At 59.9% G+C, this 19,397-nt stretch overlaps 1 protein-coding gene across 4 annotated transcripts; it reads left to right on the plus strand.

Moving 5' to 3' along the window:
* The first annotated feature begins 256 nt into the window (after positions 1–256).
* Positions 257–16,592, plus strand: GAA (alpha glucosidase). Of its 4 annotated transcripts, none has more exons than XM_033091069.1 (20): positions 257–415; positions 2,899–3,468; positions 4,472–4,617; positions 6,618–6,783; positions 6,863–6,959; positions 7,421–7,540; positions 7,618–7,736; positions 7,828–7,959; positions 8,905–9,015; positions 9,542–9,655; positions 9,750–9,834; positions 10,241–10,358; positions 10,710–10,843; positions 12,317–12,468; positions 12,601–12,749; positions 13,782–13,923; positions 14,438–14,587; positions 14,943–15,107; positions 15,384–15,536; positions 15,959–16,592. In XM_033091069.1, the coding sequence occupies exons 2-20, from the start codon at positions 2,941–2,943 to the stop codon at positions 16,016–16,018; spliced, it is 2,841 nt and encodes a 946-aa protein (XP_032946960.1). In that variant the 5' UTR covers positions 257–415; positions 2,899–2,940; the 3' UTR covers positions 16,019–16,592. The 4 variants fall into 4 exon arrangements, with proteins under 4 accessions (XP_032946960.1, XP_032946959.1, XP_032946962.1 ...); XM_033091068.1 differs by having other exon boundaries at positions 2,902–3,468; XM_033091071.1 differs by lacking the exon at positions 257–415 and adding an exon at positions 523–903.
* The last annotated feature ends 2,805 nt before the right edge of the window (positions 16,593–19,397 follow it).

The following is a 19,397-nucleotide window of genomic DNA, read 5'->3' on the forward strand; positions in this document are numbered from 1 at the left end:
GCTCACCGGTGGGTGTCGCCCCCTCCCCGACCCCAAAAGGCAAAGTCGCGGCATCGGAGCGAATGTTCCGGGAAAGGTGCTCGCTCCTCGGACCCCTGCCCACCTTCCAGGGTCCCGAAGGCCGGAGGAGAGCGCGGACGCTCCACGCGGCCTCGCCCGCCGCTCCAACAGGGGGCGCACGGCGGGTCGAGCGCACCCGCACCCAGGGCGCCGGCGCGGGCTGCCTGTCACGTGACGCGCCGCCGCCGCCGCCGCCGCCGCCGCCGGCCTCCCACCCGCTTGACGCGCGCCCTCCAGCACTTGACCCCGCTCGCCGCTGCGGGCCAGGCGCGCGTGCGTAGAGGCGTGCGGGGCCGTAGGTGAGCGCGCGTGCGCGGACGTGAGTCCGTCCGGGACCGGGCGCGCGTGCGCGGAGGTGAGCGGGCCTCGGGCCTCGGGCCGCCGGGGTTGCGGGCGAGGGACTGGGCGGTCCGCTGCAGCCCCTCCGACGGGCGCCCCCGGGTCGGGGCAACCGTGACGCCCACACGGGGAGGGTCGATTGACTGACTGGTCGTCAGTGATGTCCTGTTGCAGAAGCTGCGCACGTCGTGCCAGGGTCCGCGCGCGGCGGGGTCAGCAGTCACTCCCGGGACCCCCAGACTGCACGGTCCTCATTCCCTCACCCAGTGCCGGGCCAGGAAGGTTGCGCTGGCCTATTCCACGTGGAGGAAACTGAGGCACAGGAGTTAAGAACCCGCACTTCCCCGTCCAGGGGTGGAAGCTGGGCTCTGAGCCCCGCTCGTCCACACCGCCACCCTGGTCTGGGGAGCAGCACTTCTGAGCCACTGGCCTGAAAGCCCTGCCGGGCTTTCCTGGTCAGCAGGGCCACTTGACCCCCTGACCTTCAGCCCGTCCCCATTTTCTGTAAGTTGTCGAGCCCTGTGGGTACCGCTCTTCCCGGTCTCCAAAGTGGAAACCGTGAGAGGGGATGTGGTGCTGGCCCCGCCTGTGCCCCTGGCACCTCTGCAGCTTCTGAACTCGGTGGGGAGGGGTGGGCGATGCCCAGGGGCCCCTGAATGAGGACCCTGCCCCACACTCTCAGTTCCGTGGTTTCTGAGTCATGAGACCACGAGGTGTCTGTCAGATGTGGCTGGAAGGGTCAGGTGGAGCCGGGGCACTGGTATAAAAACAGTTAGTCTCTGTCCCCAGGTCTGGCACACCGCTCCAAAACCCTTGGAATTTGGGGAGTGATAACTGTCTTCTACAGGCTAATGATGACGGGTGGCTGGGGTCTCTAGATCCCTTCAGGATGGGAACTGGTCTCCAGAAAGACAGAAGCAGGACTCAAGGGTGGGAACTTTCACCCCAGCTTCTGGCGAGCGGAGAGGGGCTGGTGATTGATCACCAGTGGCCGATGATCTAATCAGTTGTTCCCGCCTAAGGAAACCCTATAAACTCCTTGGGGTCTGGAGAGCTTCCAAGCTGATGCACAGGTTTTGATGCTGGGAGAGGGTTTGGAGGACCCTTCCCCCTCCCCCCATACCTTGCCATTGGGTGGTTTCTGAGTTGTAGCCTTTAGAATAAACCCATGGCACTAAGGAAAGCATTTTCATGAGTTCTGTGAGTTGTCTTCGCCAATAATTGAAAGTGGGGAGGTGTGTGTGTGTGTGTGGGGGGGTGAACCCTCACATTTATAGCCGGTTGGTCAGAAGTGCGGTGGCAACCTGGAATTCATGCCTGGCGTCTGAGTGGCGCCGTCTTGTTGGGCTGAGCCCTTAACCTGTGGGGTTGATGCTGACTCCAGGAGTTCATGTCAGAACTGAGTTGAATTGTTAGACACCCAGCTGAGGTGCTGCGCTCTGAAATCCACAGCTGTCCTGAGACCAGGCTGCTTCTGGCCCATAACACTAGGGCAAGCCACTTCTGGGGGCGCCGGGCCCCTGTCATGGCCAGCTTTGGCTCGAGAACCGCCTCCAACCCTGGTCCTAGCTGAACCTTCCTTAACCTGCATGGCAGTCTGGGACGCTTGGACCCAGCCACCTTCCCCACCCTCCCCTTGTGTGGGGTGTGATGGCTCTCCCAGCCTTCCCCGGCAGCCCCCCAATTTTCTCTCTGATGGACATGAGTCCCCGGCAGCCCCCCAATTTTCTCTCTGATGGAAATGAGTCCCCTAATAGTGTCCTGGCACCCTGTCCCGTGTTGGAGTCTGCTGCTCCTCGGAGGACCTGGGCCAACAACGTTCCTTATAAAATACTTAGAACATACCGATAACATGCAGGTAATAACAGTCTTATCACCACAGTAACTGACGTCAGGCTCTCCATGCAGCTGCTTGACAGAGACAGACCCAGGACCACCGAGACCCCCAGAGGCCCTAGCTGCAGGGCCCGGAGGGGCTCCGCTCTGCCAGCTGCTGGGGACCAGGCCTTTCTCCTGTGGCTTTACCCTCCCTCGGCTGCAGTGACCAAACTTCTCCCCAGGCTGTTTCCATGCCCTGGTCAGCAGCAGAGGGACAGAGGGAAGGTGGCACGTCCCCCAGGGCACTTCCTCCCCATTGGTTACAATGTAACCTTGGCCTCCGTCTTTACACAGAATCGGCTCTGTCCATCTGCACTTGTAACTTCCTTGTTCCACTTGTCAGTCTGTCATGTGGGTCTTTTTGTGTCATTAATCATGTTTACAGAAATTCTAAGTGCATTTCATTTGTAACTTCATGAGACTTCACAGTATTCTGCAGCCCCCTCTTGGGGACTTTTCCTTCCCTTTTTCTCCTTCCCCCATGTTTGTCTGAACAGTGCTGGGAGCTCGTCCACCCTTGCCTGCCCTGGGTCCCCAGAGTTCATGTCTGGAAGCTGCTTTGAGAGCCTCTGATGCCCCGGCCACTCTTCCCTTCCCTGTTGACCCCAGTTCTCCACTCAGCAGGCCTCCGGGACCGTCCCACGACCCGCAGGCACCGAGACCATGGACATGAAGCGGCCGCCCTGCCCCCGCCCCCTGCTGGGGGCCTGTGTCCTCCTCTCTTTGGCCACTGCTGCCCTCGTGGGGCATGTCCTGCTCCACGATTTCATGGTGGTCCCCCGAGAGCTGCATGACTTCTCCCAAGTTCCCAAGGAGATGAACCAAGCTCACCAGCAGAGAGCCAGCGGCCCAGGGCCCCAGCCCAGCCTGGGAGCAGCACCCACACAGTGTGACGTGCCCCCCAACAGCCGCTTTGACTGCGCCCCAGACAAAGCCATCACCCGCGAGCAGTGTGAGGCCCGGGGCTGCTGCTACGTGCCTGCAAGATGGCGACCACGGGGCTCTCGGATGGCACAGCCCTGGTGCTTCTTCCCACCCAGCTACCCCAGTTACAAGCTGGGGAACCTGACCACCACAGAGACGGGCTACACGGCCACCCTGAGCCGAGACACCCCGACCTTCTTCCCCAAGGATGTCATGACCTTACAGCTGGACGTGCTGATGGAGACCGAGAGCCGACTCCACTTCACGGTGGGCAGGCCGGGCGGGGCCGGGCACATGTAGAGACGGGGCAGAGGGGGTGCTTATTGCATGAATGTGTATTGTGCCCTCACGGGAGTCCAGGTGTGAGCAGACGGTGCCTACACTCAGCAGTGGCCACTAAGACAGTGACTCAAAGATTCTAGAACTTGCTCTGGAGGGCAGGTCTCACGGCCCAGTGGAGGGAGGTTAGGCCTCCCCCAGGAAGTGAAATCTCAGCCAAGACCTGAGGTCCTGCAGTGGTCAGCAAGTGGAAAGGTGGATGGGGCGGGGGGGGGGATGTCCCAGGCACTGGGCGGTGGCATCCCAGCCCCTGACTGTCATCCCCAAGGCAGAGCCTTTTGTCTGATCGTCCCCTGCGGTGTCCCAATCCCTGGGACAGTGTCTGACACAGCGTAGATGCCCAGTAAAACCTGGTCCACTGAACAAATGTGCAGATGCAAAAGTGAGAGAGCCTGACCCTCCGTTCCAATGCTCTGTTGTTAACAGTAACGTAGAACGTCATCATTTACGGAGGGGTTACTACGTACCAGATAAGAGCTGCTGCTCTAATTGTTTTCTCAATGACCCTGTGACAGGTCTGCCAGGTTGAATAGCGTTGCCAGATTCATCAAATAAAAATACAGGATGCCTCGTATTTTTGAACCAGATAACCAAGGAATGAGTTTGTTTTTAGTGCCAGCATATCCCATGCAATATCTGAGACATCCTTAGCTAAAAAAAAAAAAAAATTCTTGTTTATCTGAAATTCAGATTTCCTGGGTGTTCTGTATTTGCCTGGCAACCCACCGCAGGTGATCTCCTGACTATAGATGACGAAACCGAGGCTCAGGGAGGTTGGCCGAAGTGCCAAGGCTCCCACTTGGTGCCCGGCCACGCTGGGACGGGAACGGACCCCTGGCTCCTCTGGAGGGTGAAGGAAGGAGTGGGAAATATGCAGGGGTGGCTGCCGGGCCACGAATGGCCTCATGACACCACCACTCTCGTCTTCTAGATCAGAGATCCCGCCAACAGGCGCTACAAGGTGCCCTTGGAGACCCCGCGTGTCCACAGCCGGGCGCCGTCCACGCTCTACAGCGTGGAGTTCTCTGAGGAGCCCTTTGGGGTGGTCGTGCGCCGGAAGCTGGACGGACGGGTGGTGTGAGTGCCCTGACCTCGGGTGGCAGGGTCAGGGACTTGGACAGCATCGTCCCTGAGCCCGTCCACCCTCCCCCTCAGGCCCCCTCGCCATGCTGGGCCCCCCACCGCCACCCCTGGGGCCCTGCTGCTCAATGTTCCCTCCACCCAGAGTTCTCAGAGGCCCTCCCAGATGTCCAGCCTAGGGAGTCCCAGCTGGGGGCCATTTTCCCCAAGGGACATTTGGCCATGGCTGGAGACATTTTAGTTGTCATCCTGGGAGGAAGTGCTGCCGGCATCTAGTGGGTGGCGCCCAGGTATGCTGTTCAACCCCCACGATGCATAGGGCAGCCCCACAGTGCAGTGATCACGCCCCAGTGTGACTGTGCCCAGGCCGAGAACCCCTGGTCCAGGGTCAAATGTTACACCCGTGCCACGCAACATCCCCTCATGGCTTCATTTTTACTTTACTTGTTTACCAAATAACACATAGCGGTTAGTGCGTATCAGGCACTGTAGTTACTAACTCGTCTAAGCCTTGTGACAACGCAGAAGTAGGTGCTGTTATTATCCCCACTTTACAGATGAGGAAACTGAGGCACAGAGAGGCGAGGGGTTTGCTGGCAGGTGACGGAGCCGGGGCCCCAGCATCCCTGCTGTTGGCCACTCTGAGTCGAGTCCCTCAGGCTCAGGACCCCCATGAGGTCTTGTTGGATCGTTGCTGCCTTGGCAGGAGCCTTTCCGTTCTGTCCTGAGCCTCCAGCTCCTGGAGCATTTCTGACCCACAGCAGGCGCTCGGCAAACATTTGTAGCCAGAAGGGGCATCGGTTGGTCATGCCATTGCCTCCAAGGGAAGCGTGGCCCCCTCCTGCCCCCACCCCCGTTGGATGCACTGAAGCATCCTGGGATGTGAGTTTAGGCTCGAATGCCGCGGCCGTGACCAAGTGTCCGTCACAGTCCACTCCTCAGGAGGACGGACCCACGGGCCCAGAAGTGTGCCCACCGGCCGTCAGGCCCACTGTCTGCCTCGGCGCTGGATGGTGCGAGCACGTTTTCACAGGACGTGCCCTGCACATGATACCACATGGCCCCACATATCATGCGCACGGAACCAATAGGGCCGTGGCTCTGCCACTGAGCTGTTACCGCGCAGGAACGAGGTGAGCTGGACTTGCCGTAATCTTAAGGGAACTCGCCTTCAGAAATGCATTTCTTTCTTTTGCGCACATTCATTTCTGGGCCGAGCATTACGGCTGGCTCCTGTAGGCTCCTGTGTCGCTGCAGGCAGTAAGTGTATCCCTACAGCAGTGTCTGGAGCAGGAATGCAAAGAAAGGCCCCGAAACGGCTGTGCTGGTGCAGAGGGCAGGGCTGACTCTGTCGTGGGGCTCAGGGAAGGCCCCCCCCAGAAGCTGACCTTTGAGCAGAGACCTGAGAAGTCTTTTAAAGCACTTTATTGGATTCTGGTCTTGAACACACACACGCACGCCAGCACAGTGTGGGCCAGGGGTGGGCGGCGTGCCCCTTCCATGCAATTAACCATGATACGTGTTCCAGTTGCAGAGGGGCCCTGCCTGTGGTTTCTGGCCTTGCCCTTGACCCCATGCTACCCCAGAGGACTCTGGGGCAGCATCGGCCGGGGTTGGGGAGCAGTGTAGCCTCGTGGCAGGAGCTCGGGGCCACAGCTCCCAGGACTGGAAGGGTTTTAGGCAGCCCTCACCCAGCAGCTGCTTGCGGCCAGGGCTCATGGGCAGTCCGCTCCCAGAGCCCGCCTGGGGTGACGTGGGCACGGCCAAGCAGAACCCCTTCTCTGGATGTGCTCTGGACGCTCTCCACGCCACGTCGGGTACCCCGGGGTTGGTGGGCCTCACGTGGCTGCTTCTGTCCTGAGGTCAGCATGTCTAGGGCTGCCAGGGCACTCCAGCCTCCTCGGGGGGCAGCAGGGCCAGGGGGTGTCTCGGGAGGGTCCATCTTGGGCTCGTCTGGCCATCGAGGGTGCGAGGCCGCCTGGTCTCTTCCCCGGCAGGCTGAACACCACGGTGGCCCCGCTGTTCTTCGCCGAGCAGTTTCTGCAGCTGTCCACCTCCCTGCCGAGCCCGTACGTCACCGGCCTCGCCGAGCACCTCGGCCCCCTTCTGCTCAGCACCAACTGGACCAAGATCACGCTCTGGAACCGGGACATCGCCCCCATGGTACGGGGCTGGCGGGGTGGGGCGGGACTGGAGGAGCCGCGTGGGCGAGGGAGCTGATGCCATGTCTGCCGTGTCCCAGTCCGACGTGAACCTGTACGGGTCCCACCCTTTCTACCTGGTGCTGGAGGACGGCGGGTTGGCTCACGGGGTCTTCCTCCTGAACAGCAACGCCATGGGTAAGCGAACGGGGGCCGCCTCAGCGCCCAGGCCGGGCTTCCCGGGTGCGGCCACATCCCCCTGTCATAAGGGAGCGTGGGGCGGCCGGCACCTGCCCGACAGGCTGGGGGTATGGGAGAGGGGCAAAGGACTGGGGTCAGGCCTCGTTTGCTCTTCTAAGAAATGAGTCCCGTGTGCCGTGGCCTCTCCAGCTCTGCCTTTCGGTGACCCTAAGGTGCTCTCTGGGGGTGGGAAGAGGTCAGAAAGGGGAGCCCCGGGGTCCAGGCACTCAGCATCTTCCCGTCCTGCACCAGGCTCTTCAGCGAGTCCTCAGGGTCCCCCTGCCCCCCAATCAGCCTGCTCCCAGGCTCCCTGTAGCAGGACCCCTCTCACAGGTGGTTGGCCCGTCCACCCGTGAAGTGCCAAGGGCCCTGGGGACAGGCGGGTATTTGTCCCTGAGACCCAGGGCTGCTCTCCCCAGATGTGGTCCTGCAGCCGAGCCCAGCCCTCAGCTGGCGGTCAACGGGCGGGATCCTGGACGTGTATGTCTTGCTGGGCCCGGAGCCCAAGAGTGTGGTGCGGCAGTACCTGGACATCGTGGGTAGGCTTGCTCCCTCGCCCCGTCCGCGCCCCCCGCCCCTCCCTCCTGCCCCCTCACGGAGGCCCGTTGGCTCGCAGGCTACCCGTTCATGCCGCCATACTGGGGCCTGGGCTTCCACCTGTGTCGCTGGGGCTACTCGTCCACTGCCATCACCCGCCAGGTGGTGGAGAACATGACCCGAGCCCTCTTCCCCCTGGTGAGTTCTGGGGAGGGTCCTGGGGCCCCGTGGGGGGCTGGCCCAGACAGTGCCCAGGTCCCCACAGCCCCACCGTGTGCTGTGGCTGCAGGACGTCCAGTGGAACGACCTGGACTACATGGACGCCAGGAGGGACTTCACTTTCAACACGGACGGCTTTGGAGACTTCCCGGCCATGGTGCAGGAGCTCCACCAGGGCGGCCGGCGGTACGTGATGATCGTGGTAAGTGCCCCTGCCCGCTGCGAAGTGTGGAGCTGGCCCTTTGGGAAGAAGAGGGGCCCAGGACGTGGTGGCTCCAGCTCTAGGTGACATCTTCCTCGTGTCTGTCGTGGTCCCTGAGGATGTTTGCTGAGCGTCTTTCATAGGGAGGGGATATCAGATGGACAGACTTGGCCCCTGCTGTCCATCCAGCGTGAGGGTCCCTGGGAACATCTGTCTGCTGATCAGGGTCCTTTTGGTTGTTGTTACTTGACCTGCTTAAAGCAAGAGGGGTGAGGGGTGCTCAGCTGTCACCCAGGACCTGAAGGGCCGGGGTAGTTGTGTGCAGGGCCTCCGTGTGTCTCCTGGCCCTGCCTGCCCCAGGTCAGCTCTGCCTCATGGGAAGGTGAGCAGGACTCTGAGTGGCCCAGCATGAAGACACGCCCCCCGGGCCAGTCCCTGCAGCCAGAGGGATGGGATTCAAGGACTGGTCCAGCCGTGCCCAGTGCCCAGCCGTGCCGCTGGAGGAGGAGGTGGGAGTGGTCGCCACCACGGATCCCCCTCAGCAGAGGAAATCCATTTGCTGAGAGGCTCGGAATTGCTCTGCTGCTGGTCATTTCTGTCACCACGGGCCCTCTGAGGGCAGCTAGCGTCCTTGGCCACTCAGCAGCGAGGCAGACTCAGACCGTTTCTTCATTCTAAAAGAAATGTTCACTGCAGAACGTTTGTGAAACTAGAACTCTTAAAGCAAAGGTGAAACTTGCATCCAGGTGTGGTCCCCGTTGGCCAGCTGGTGCCCCTGGCTCTGTCTCTGCACATACGTGTGCATGTACACACATGGGTGTGCAGTACACGTGTACAGCTATATCCTGCCTCTGTCCCCGGTAACATTCGTTTGAGAGCGTTTTCCCAGTGACTGGTCCAAGGCTCTGGGCAGTCCCCTCTCTGACTGGCTTTTCTCACCCCCAGGATCCCGCTATCAGCAGTTCTGGCCCCGCTGGGAGCTACCGACCCTACGATGAGGGTCTGCGGAGGGGGGTTTTCATCACCAATGAGACCGGGCAGCCACTGATTGGGAAGGTAGAGTGGGGGTCGGGTGGAGGAGGGGTGAGGAAGTGGGGGTCCTGGCCAGTGGGGTCAGGAAGCTGTTATGGAAGAGGGTATTGTCCAGTGGGACAGAGTGGGGTGGCGTCACAGCTGGGGGTGTTTGTCCTCGAGTCCTTTTGTCAGGGACCCCTGGCTTCATGGGGGACCTGGTCCAGCCCAGGCACGAGCTCTGCAGACCCGTAGCAAAGCCTTGGGGCCCTCCCTGTCCTCCAGGCCCCTGAGGCTTCCTGACGGTTCCCAGGCCTTCCGATGGGGCACCCAGTAGAGTCCTGACCTCTGTGTTCCAGGATGTGCCCAGAACCAAGAGGAAGGGGGCCTGGCCGAGGGGTGGCTGGGGGAGGCTCCCAGAAGTACAGATCCGGGGCCTGTCAGAAAGTGGGTCTTAGATGAGTTTCCACCAGGGTCCCTCTCACCAGTGGCCCTCACCTGCACAGTCCCAACCCCCCAGGGAGACGGGTGAGGAGCAGGGGGCCTGGTCTCCCCTCTGGCCTTCTTCCAGGTGTGGCCGGGACCCACTGCCTTCCCCGACTTCACCAACCCCGAGGCCCTTGACTGGTGGCAGGACATGGTGGCCGAGTTCCACGCCCAGGTGCCGTTCGACGGCATATGGATTGTGAGTGTGGCCCCGGCCCTGGGCACCCCGGCCTGGGGGACTGGCCCCACCGTCTACACTGTGCGGGCTGCCCGCCTCCGGGCCTCTCTTGCAGGACATGAACGAGCCATCCAACTTTGTGAAGGGCTCCGTGGACGGCTGCCCCGACAGCGACCTTGAGAACCCGCCTTATGTGCCAGGTGACTCTCCCACCTGCTGCCCCACCGGCACCAGTAATGGCTCAGGTTGTGTTGTCTGGTTTGGGAGACTAGAAGCTGTCATTTCTGAGGAGCCGATGGGCATAGCCAGCCCGGGAAAGGGGAGGGGAACCCAGGAGCAAGGTTCAGGTGGGGGAGGCGTGCAGCTGAGGCCAGACCCGGGAGGGCGGGTGCTTTGGGCTTCGGCAGATGGACAGGGAGAGTGGGAATGGGTCCAGGGCATGTGTCTGGGGTGTGCAAAGGGCAGCCTTCAGCGCCTGCCTGTTCCTGCCCTTGGAAAAGTGGAGACTGTACAGGGACACACCCCGAGTTCCGAGGGTGCTCCCGGGACATGGGGGCACCAGTCTGCCGGGAAGGGGCTCCACAGAATCAGCCCCCTCTCCTCCAGGGGTGGTTGGCGGGACCCTCCGGGCAGCCACCATCTGTGCCTCCAGCCACCAGTTCCTCTCCACACACTACAACCTGCACAACCTGTACGGCCTGACGGAAGCTTTGGCCTCCCACAGGTGAGGGCCCCATGCAGGGGGCTACGGGGGGGGGGGGGGGGCGGGGATGGGCCCAGGGCAGGAAGCGGAGGGAGCCCAGGCCCCCAGGGGGTAGCTGCTGGCCCAAGCACCGTCCCCCCAGGCCATGCTCAGCACCTCAGAAGAAGGGGGGTCTGGGCTGACAGGCCTGTCCCCCGTGACATGGTGCGCCTGAGGGCCACCAGCGGCTCAGGCACAGCTGCCTGCCCAGCAGGGGTTGGCAGTGGCCTGGCCTTCCTCCTTCCTCCCAGCTCTGCCCCCTGCTACACGGCCGGGCACTCTGCTGGCCGTGACCCCACTCTGCACAGCTCTCTGACCCTCTGCTCCACCCAGGGCCCTGGTGAAGGCTCGGGGGACACGCCCCTTTGTGATCTCCCGCTCAACCTTCGCGGGCCACGGCCGCTATGCCGGCCACTGGACAGGGGACGTGTGGAGCAGCTGGGAGCAGCTGTCCTCCTCCGTGCCAGGTGAGAGCGCTGTGTGGAGGGGAGGTTTGCCCGAGCTGGGTGCTGGGCTCCGCACAGCTCAGGGAGACGCTGCTGCTAAGGGGGAGGGAGGGGCGTCGTGGGGGCGCGCTGACTCAGGTGGGACACGGGGCTGGCCTGCTGGCTCCTGCACACCTGTGCAGGTCAGCTCACCTGTGGCACCCCACTTCTGGGTGTCCCCATCCCTGCTTTGCCAGGGCCAGCTGTCAGAGTCCCTCCTTTCACAATGTCCCTTCTGGTCGCCACATCCTGAGCTGCAGGAAACTGCCTTTGAGCTCGGTCCACAGGTCTCAGTGCCCGCTCCCTCCTGCAAAGAGAAACTTGACTTTCTGATACCACTGACACGTGCGAGGCCCCTGGATGGCTCAGGAGCCATGGGGAAGGGGTTGGAGTGCTGAGTCACCAGGCCACCCCTGAGAAGAGCCCCTACTACACAGATGGCAGGCCTGGGAGCACCTTGACAGTCACAGGCTTGCTTCTGTGTGGGGGCGTCTCCAGACCCTTGGGCTACGGGAAACTCCTGGCGAAATCCTGCCAAGAAGTCCCTCCCTCCTTCCAGAAGCTTCTAGCTGTCTGCCTCCAGGTGCTTCGGGCTCTGATTTGCTACGTGGAGCAGGTGTGGCAGGTGGGGCCCCGCATCTGCAGGCCGGTCTCTGAAGCCTCCTGCAGAGCCAGGTCCCGGTTCTGGGGTTAGTTCTGCTGTAAACTGACTGTTACCAGGCAGAGGCCCTGTAGCTCCCAGGACCTGTTGCAACCAAACAAGGGTCCCCATGGCCCCAGGCTGCAGTGTCCCCTCACGTCCTCTGAGCATTGGTGGGGCCCAGGCTGAGATGGCCTGGAACCTGACTCCAGCAGCTCAGGGGACTCGGCGAACTGCCTGCTCTGATGCAGTACCACACACCGGGGGGCTCAGAACAGCAGAAACTTCTCTCACAGCCCTGGAGGCTGGTCAGGCGGTGGGGCCGCGTGCTCTCTGCCACCCTGGGTAGACTCCTTCCTGCCTCTTCCAACGTCTGGTGGCTTGGGCAGTGCTGGGTCCTCCTTGGCTCGGGGCTGCGTCACTCTGACCTCTGTCGTCTCTTGGCCATCTCCCTGTGTCTTTGTCTTCTTAGAAGGTCACCAGTCATACTGGATTAGGTCCATCCTAATGACCTCATGCTAATTTGGTCGCATCTGCAAATAAGGTTACAGCCAGTGGACGGGGGTTAGGACTCCGACATTCTCTCTTGTGGGACACAGCTCAGCCCTAACAAGCTAGTTTGCTGTGCGTACCCCTCACGGCAGGTGCGGCTGCCCTGCTGACCACGGGTGGAAGAGGCACAGGCCAGTGCAGTGCTGACCTGGGGTCCACGCAGAGCCGCCTCCAGCCGGCTCAGCAGACACATCCACCGGCTCCTGGGCCGTGAGCTGGCTGGGCCCTGGCAGCCTGAGGCCCCGTCTGACCCTACCCTGCAGAAATCCTGCTCTTCAACCTGCTGGGGGTGCCCCTGGTGGGGGCCGACATCTGCGGCTTCCTGGGCAACACCTCGGAGGAGCTGTGCGTGCGCTGGACCCAGCTGGGGGCCTTCTACCCCTTCATGCGGAACCACAACGACCTGCACAGCCTGGTAGGCAGGGTGTCCGGGAGGGTCTGCCTGGGACCACCCCCTGACGGAGCCAACACACCAGGTGCTGGCCGGCCGAGCTGGTGGGGTCTCCTGGGGCCCAGGTGCTTCTCCGACCCCTGTCTCCCCCTGCAGCCTCAGGAGCCCTACAGGTTCAGTGACGCGGCTCAGCAAGCCATGAGGACGGCCCTCACCCTGCGTTATACGCTGCTGCCCCACCTCTACACGCTGTTCCACCGGGCCCACACCGGGGGCGAGACCGTGGCCCGGCCCCTCTTCTTGGAGTGAGTGCCCTGGGTAGGGAGGGAAATGGCCCACGGGCACGGGGTAGGGGTGTGTGTGACCCCAGAGGTGAGACCGTGGCCTGGCCTCTTTTCCTGGAGTGAGTGTCCCGAGTCAGGGGAGACGATAGCCCATGGGGACCAGCGTGGGGGGGTTTGCCACGGGCCTAGTGATCCCAGGCAGACCCATCCTGCTGCATGGGGTGTTCCCTGGAACTGCACGAGGGAGCAGGGTGCAGCTGAGTGACATAAGGCCAAACCCTGGGCCCTCCCTACTGGGGTGCTCCGACCCCCAGTTCCCACCCCTTAGATTCCAGCTCAGGGCTGGGGCCATTGGAAGTCCTAGAAAAACCTGGAAGGAAGAACACTGAGTACAGGCCCACGAGTTGGTAAAGCAGGTTGTAAAGCTACTACGACTGAGTCCGTTTGGGGCTGGTTCAGAGAAAGGACCTCAAAAAAATCCAACAGATGCCTCGAAACAGGACTCAGGCACACGTGAGAAGGTACCGTATGGTAGAATGGCGTCTCAGCTCAGTGGCCGAAAGGAGCCTCGTGTAGTTAGGCAATCAGGTAGCTATTTGAAAAACCAGTTTATTTTCTCCTCACGACATACAAACCTAAGTTCCACGTGGATTCAATAGTTAAATGTCAAAAACGAAACTGTAGAAAATGCTGTAGGAAAACGGAAGTGAAGGCTTCCTGATGCTCGGGCAGGATGGGCTTTCTAAGCACCACAGCCAAGAGCAGAGGGAAGGAAGGGTTTAATTTAGGGAAAAGGTAATACTTCTCGAACATAGAAGACTATTGAAACCACTCTGAACATAGATTGTAAAAGTAAGTTAGAGACATTACCAATAAAAAGACATAGAATCCCTCTCCCTGGTAGAAAAACTCAGCGATCGGTAAGACCAGCACAAAGAACCACATAGCTAAGTAGGCAAGAGCCCGAGCCGTGGATGGCACCATGCCCGCCGAGCCTCCCTGCTGGCCTTGTGAGCACACTGGCCTCAGGTCCCCCATCCCTGCTGTGTGAAGGTTCCCCGAGGACCCCCACACCTGGACTGTGGACCGCCAGCTCCTGTGGGGAGAGGCCCTTCTCATCACGCCAGTGCTCGAGGCCGGGAAGGTTGAAGTGACTGGCTACTTCCCCACCGGCACGTGGTACAACCTGCAGACAGTGAGTCTTGGGACCCTAAAATGCTGCGGGACCCTAAAACGTGGGAGGAAAGGGGTCCCTCCCTCCTGTACTGTTGGCGTGGACCAATGGTGTGGAAGGAGCACGTGTCCATCGAGTCCCAGCGGCTCACGGGCCTCGCCTGGGCACTCCATGTGCATCATCTAGTGCAGTCCTTGCAGTAACCCATTTTACAGATGAGAAAACTGAGGCCCATGCGGGTAACTCACCAGGGTCCCATGGGTCTCACTGCACAGGCTGAGCTGGGCCTTTACTTCTCCCACTCCCAAAGTCCTGCCCCTCTCAGTGTCCTCTGACCTGCCCCCTCCCTGGACCTGGGCTTGGCACCTCTCATACTGTGCTCCCACTAAGTGGCCTGGGCTCTACCCCTGAGGTCACACCCAGCCTGTCTCTGCCGAGCCTCCTGGGCCTCCGTGCAGCCCTCCCTCAGCTCCCGATGGTAGCACAGGGCGTTGGTGTTGCCTAGGGCTCTTCGTGACGTGCCATCCCCCTCCAGGTGCCAGCAGAGGCCCTTGGCAGCCTCCCGCCTCCACCTTCAGCACCCTTTAAGTCTGCCATCCACAGCGAGGGGCAGTGGGTGACGCTGCCAGCCCCCCTGGACACCATCAACCTCCACCTCCGGGCCGGGCACATCATCCCTCTGCAGGTACCTGGGCCGACACCTGAGCGCATTCGCCCAGCTCTGGGGCTGCCAGGGCCCCGTAAGCCTCTGTCTGTCCCCAGGGCCCCAGGCAGACATGACAGTGTCTGAGGGTGGAGGATGGGAGCGTCCAGGGAGGACGCGCAGAATGCAGCCTGCTTCATCAGCCCATTTTGGGAAAGAGGCAACCAGTCTGCAAACGTCCTCCAGGGTGTCCGCCTCGGACAGGGCTGTCACCACGGGTGTCCTGCAGACCCTGGTTTCTTGCAGTGTGGCTCTGTCCTCGCCTAGTATACTTCCCACCCTGGGTCTGGAGGCCTCTGCCAGGCTTGCAGCGGTGACGTGTGCCACCTCTTTCCAGGGCCCCGGCCTCACAACCACAGAGTCCCGCAAACAGCCCATGGCCCTGGCCGTGGCCCTGACGGGGAGCGGGGAGGCTCGCGGGGAGCTCTTCTGGGACGACGGGGAGAGCCTGGGGGTGCTGGAGCGTGGGGCCTACATGCAGGTCGTCTTCCTGGCCAGGAACGTGAGTCGTGCCACCTACTCGGGCTGGAGGCGGGACTGCCCTGATCTGGTGAGGGAAGCTGGGCCTGGGGGCCTGGAATGGCCACCTGTCCCCAGGAGGGTCAGCCCAAGTGAAGGTGGTCTCTGCCACACTGGGGAGAAAGAAGGGCCCGGGGGTTTGTGTCGGGGCATGGTGCCTGCCTGCCCTTTGCCTCTGCTGTCCGGAGGACTGTCCGGGAGGGCTTCCTGCCCGGGCCGTCTGCCGACCTCCCCGGTTCTCTCTCTCTGCTCTGGCCAGAACACCATCGTGAACGAGCTGCTGCACGTGACCAGTGAGGGGGCTGGCCTGCAGCTGAGGAACGTGACTGTCCTGGGGGTGGTCACGGCCCCCCAGCAGGTCGTGTCCAACGGCATTCCTGTCTCCAACTTCACCTACAGCCCCCACACCCAGGCAAGAGGGGCCACAGACGGGGCCAGAGGGCTTGTCCCCAGGATGGCCGAGGGGGCGGGACGTGCCAGGGTTCCTGGTGACCCCAGGCCTGCCGAGCTGGCGTCATGGGAGTGGCCATCGGAAGCCAGAGGACACTTAGGCCACACAAGGGGCAGAGAGGAACTTTTCCTTTGGGGGGAGCGGGGTGGATTGGGCTCCTCGAGCCCACACCTCTCCTCTGCCTGTGTCTGCATTTCGGCAGCTTGTTTCTAGTGCCGAGGGTGCTCGTGGCCCGAATCAGCTGGGAGGGAACAGCGAGAGCCTCCCGGGCCAGGCAGGCCCGGTGTCCACTGCCCACTTGTGTCCAGACTCCTGTCTGCCGAGCGCTCGGGTCTCCCTGCTACTGGCCATTGGAGGCTCATTTTCCTTTTTCTTGTTTCCAGACCCTGGCCATCCCTGTCTCGCTGGCGATGGGAGAGCAGTTTCTCATCAGTTGGTCGTGACCGGGGCCTGGGGTGTTGGGCGTTTACTGGAGGAGCTTGTGTGTCCAGCGGCTCAGCGCACCGTCAGCCGTGTGGGCCGGGGCTCAGAGCGCTTACCTGTCGCATGGCGCTGACTTGCCTTCAACACTCAGATTTGCTCACGTCTACCTCCTGTGCTGGGGCTCTGCTCTCGGCCAGTGCCCCCCTTTGATGGCTTTTCTGCCCAGATCCCAGGTCAGCTCAGGGCCCCGAGGGTAGCCTGTTTGGAATGTTACCCTGGAAGCCTCTGTCTCCATAGCTTGTCACCGGAACGCGAGAACGTCAGCTGCCACCAGCTGCCTGCGTGACAGCGGAGAAGGTGGTGTGTGGGACGGAACGTGGTACCTGCCCCCGGCACCTCTGGTTGCTCTGACCGGTGACAGGAGGGATCTGGGTGGCTGCTGCAGGCTGCTTTCTGGGCACCTGCTCCCAACAGGTGGGGGTATCCACCAGTCCGACGAGAGTGGGCCCGGGGACCTCGGGAGAATTCTCAGGACTGGGGAATCCTTGAACCCTAAGTGCAATTCTTTTTAATAAAAGGAACTTTTGCAGTCAAGCTTCTGCTGGTCCTTCTGGGATTTGGGGTACGGAGGGTGTGCCCAAGGGCTGTGACATGGAGGCAGCCTGTGGGGACAGAGCCAGGAGTGCAGTTTCCAGGCTCTCGGCCTCACGTGGGGGAGTGCTGGCTCGGGTGGTGGATGGCCACCAGCTGCGGCTGGTCGGCCGTCGGCTGTGGCCGGTTAGCCAATTGGCCACTGATATAACTGCCATCGCTGTGCTGGTTGGGGAGTCGGCGGTTGGCAGGCAGAGAAGAGGACGGCAGGTTGCAGGTTGTGGCTCCAGCCTCCAGTGAGACTATAGTGGTATGACTCCCCTACCTATGGCTCCGGGTGTTCCTTTCTGGCCTCACCATATCCTGCGCTCTTACGTGGGGAGCAGGACTAGAGGCCGCGCAGGCTGCCCCGCACGACACAGCCACTCCATCCTTGATGGTCCCCTGGACGTTCCCGGGCGGGGTATATGTGTAGAACTCACAGCACTTCACATCCCAGTATCTCCCATCTCTAAGGTCACTGGAGAACGTCCAGCTGGGCCTGTGCCAGAGACACATGCTAGCAACGGTGTCCCCGCCCTCACCGCCCCAAGCTGTGTGGACGGGGCTGTCGTCCCACACCCGTGTCCCCAGGTCCCCAGGCAACCATTGATCTGCTCTGGGCCAGTATAGTTTACATTTTCTAGAACTTTATCTAAATGGAATCATATAGCATGTATTTTTTTTTTGTCTCACCAATATTCCTCAGTCACTTTGTTGAAAATGCACTCACCATCAACCTGTGGTCTATTTCTGGATGTGCTGCTGTGTTCCGTGGATCTATACACGTGTGTCTATCCTCACGCCAGGACCAGCCTTTGGTACTACAGCTCTGTAATGATTCTTGATACCAGGCAGAGGAAGTCCTCCAACTTGGTTCACTTGTTCAAAGTTGTTTTGGATGCTAGATCCTTTGTGTCTATGTAATTTTAGAAATAGCTTGTCAGTTTTTACTCCCCCAAAAAAAGCCTCTTGATATTTTGACTAGGATTGTGCTGAATCTCTATATATCAACTTGGGAAGAGCCGCCAGCTTATCAAACTGACTCTTCTAGTGTGGGGACAGAGCCCCAGAGAGCAGTTTCCAGGCTCTCGGCCTCCATGGAAAGATGCTGGCTCGGGTACTAGATGGCCGTCAGCTGTGACTAGCTGGCCATCAGCTGTTACCGGTTAGCCATTAGCCAGTAACAGCTGATGACATAACTGCCGTGGCTGAGCTAGCAAGCACGGATTGCAGCTGGCAAGTGAGGCTGGCTGACAGAGAAGCCGACGGCAGGTTGCGGGTAGTGTGGCTCCTTCCTGTCTCCAACCCAGCCGCCAGCAAGAACAGTGATATAACTCCCCTATCTGTGACTCCGTGGGTGTTCCTTTTTGGCCTCACCACGTCCTGCGTTCTTATGTGGGGAGCGGGAGCTGAGACCCCGCATGACACCCTGCATGACACTTGTCCATTAAGACAGTCTCTCTCATTTATTTACATCTCTACTTCATCACAGCAATGTTTGCAATGCACAACTTGCAGTTTTATCACATGTAGCTCCAAGCATTTCAGATTTGATGCCATTGTAAATGGTGGTGGCTTTAAATTTCCCTTTTCAAAGCTCTTGTTTGCATACGTGGCTTCAAGTGATTTCTGACAGACTGCCCGTCACCTTTCCTAAACTGCTGTTAGTTCCAGTAGCTTGGTTGTAGACGCCTCAGGATTTTCCCAGGAGTCTATCAACTGTGAACAAGACTTCTCCCCTTCCCCTCTGGTCTTTCTCCTTGCCTTATCGCACAGACCAGTGGCCCTGATGTTGAGTGCAAGTGATGACATTGAGCCTTGACCTTGAGAAGGTTGTTTATAAATGCAGGTTTGCCTGTTTCTCCTGGCAGCTCTATCAGGTTTGCTTCCTGGATTTCCTGTGTTTTGAAGCTTTGACAGGGGCATGGATGTTTAGTACTGTTACATCGTTTGATGACTCCACCCTCTGCCCCTGGTAACACTCTCTGCTGTGAAATCTACTTCTCATCTCACGTCCGCACAGCCGCTGCAGGTCTGTGTTAGCCAGCGTGCTGCCGCAGTATTTTTCATTCCCACTTTTATTTGTGCCTTTACAGCAGAGCACAGTTGCGTCCTGTTTTATCATCTAATTTAAAAACTGTGTTTTGATTCGATTCTTAGTTTACTTTTCCTCCTTGTTCATGCCCTTTGAATTTTAGAGGATGTTAGATCCGCACCTGCTTTTTGAGCCAGTCCACATACCACACAATTCACAGATCTGGGCAGCGATCAGCACTCTTCCAGTACATTTTCACCCCGAGACCCTGTCCGTCAGCAGTCACGCTCCGTCTCCCCTACCCCCACACCTCCCGCCCCCTGGCAACCACTAAACTGCTTTGTCCCTACAGATTTACCTGTTTGGGACATTTCGTAGAAATGGAACCATACAATATGTGATCTTTTCAAAGAACCAACTTTGGGTTTTGCTGACTCTATTGTTTTTCTATTATTTACTTTGACTCTGCTCTTTCCTTCTGCTTGCTCTGGGTTTAGCTTGCTCTTTCTAGCTTCCGAAGATAAAAGACAATTTACATTTCATATGATTATTGGTGTGGTTATTTTGAATCTACCACTTTGCTATTTCTTATTTGTCCTTTTCATCATTTCTTCCCCTTTACAACCTTCTTTCTGACAAAGTATTGTTTGGGGTTCCATTTTGTCTCCTGTGCTGGCTATTTCACTTTTTCATTGGTTCCTTTAGGGTTTATATCTAAAATTAAAGTTTTA

Source organism: Rhinolophus ferrumequinum, chromosome 21 (assembly GCF_004115265.2).
Source record: "Rhinolophus ferrumequinum isolate MPI-CBG mRhiFer1 chromosome 21, mRhiFer1_v1.p, whole genome shotgun sequence".
Lineage (NCBI taxonomy): Eukaryota > Metazoa > Chordata > Mammalia > Chiroptera > Rhinolophidae > Rhinolophus > Rhinolophus ferrumequinum.

Excerpts from the sequence above, each read along its gene's own strand:
- GAA (XM_033091069.1), top strand. The coding sequence starts at position 2,941 with ATGGACATGAAGCGGCCGCCCTGCCCCCGCCCCCTGCTGGGGGCCTGT. Across the intron at positions 6,784-6,862 it reads ACCGGGACATCGCCCCCATG|TCCGACGTGAACCTGTACGG; the intron begins GTACGGGGCTGG and ends GCCGTGTCCCAG. Across the intron at positions 9,835-10,240 it reads GAACCCGCCTTATGTGCCAG|GGGTGGTTGGCGGGACCCTC; the intron begins GTGACTCTCCCA and ends CCTCTCCTCCAG.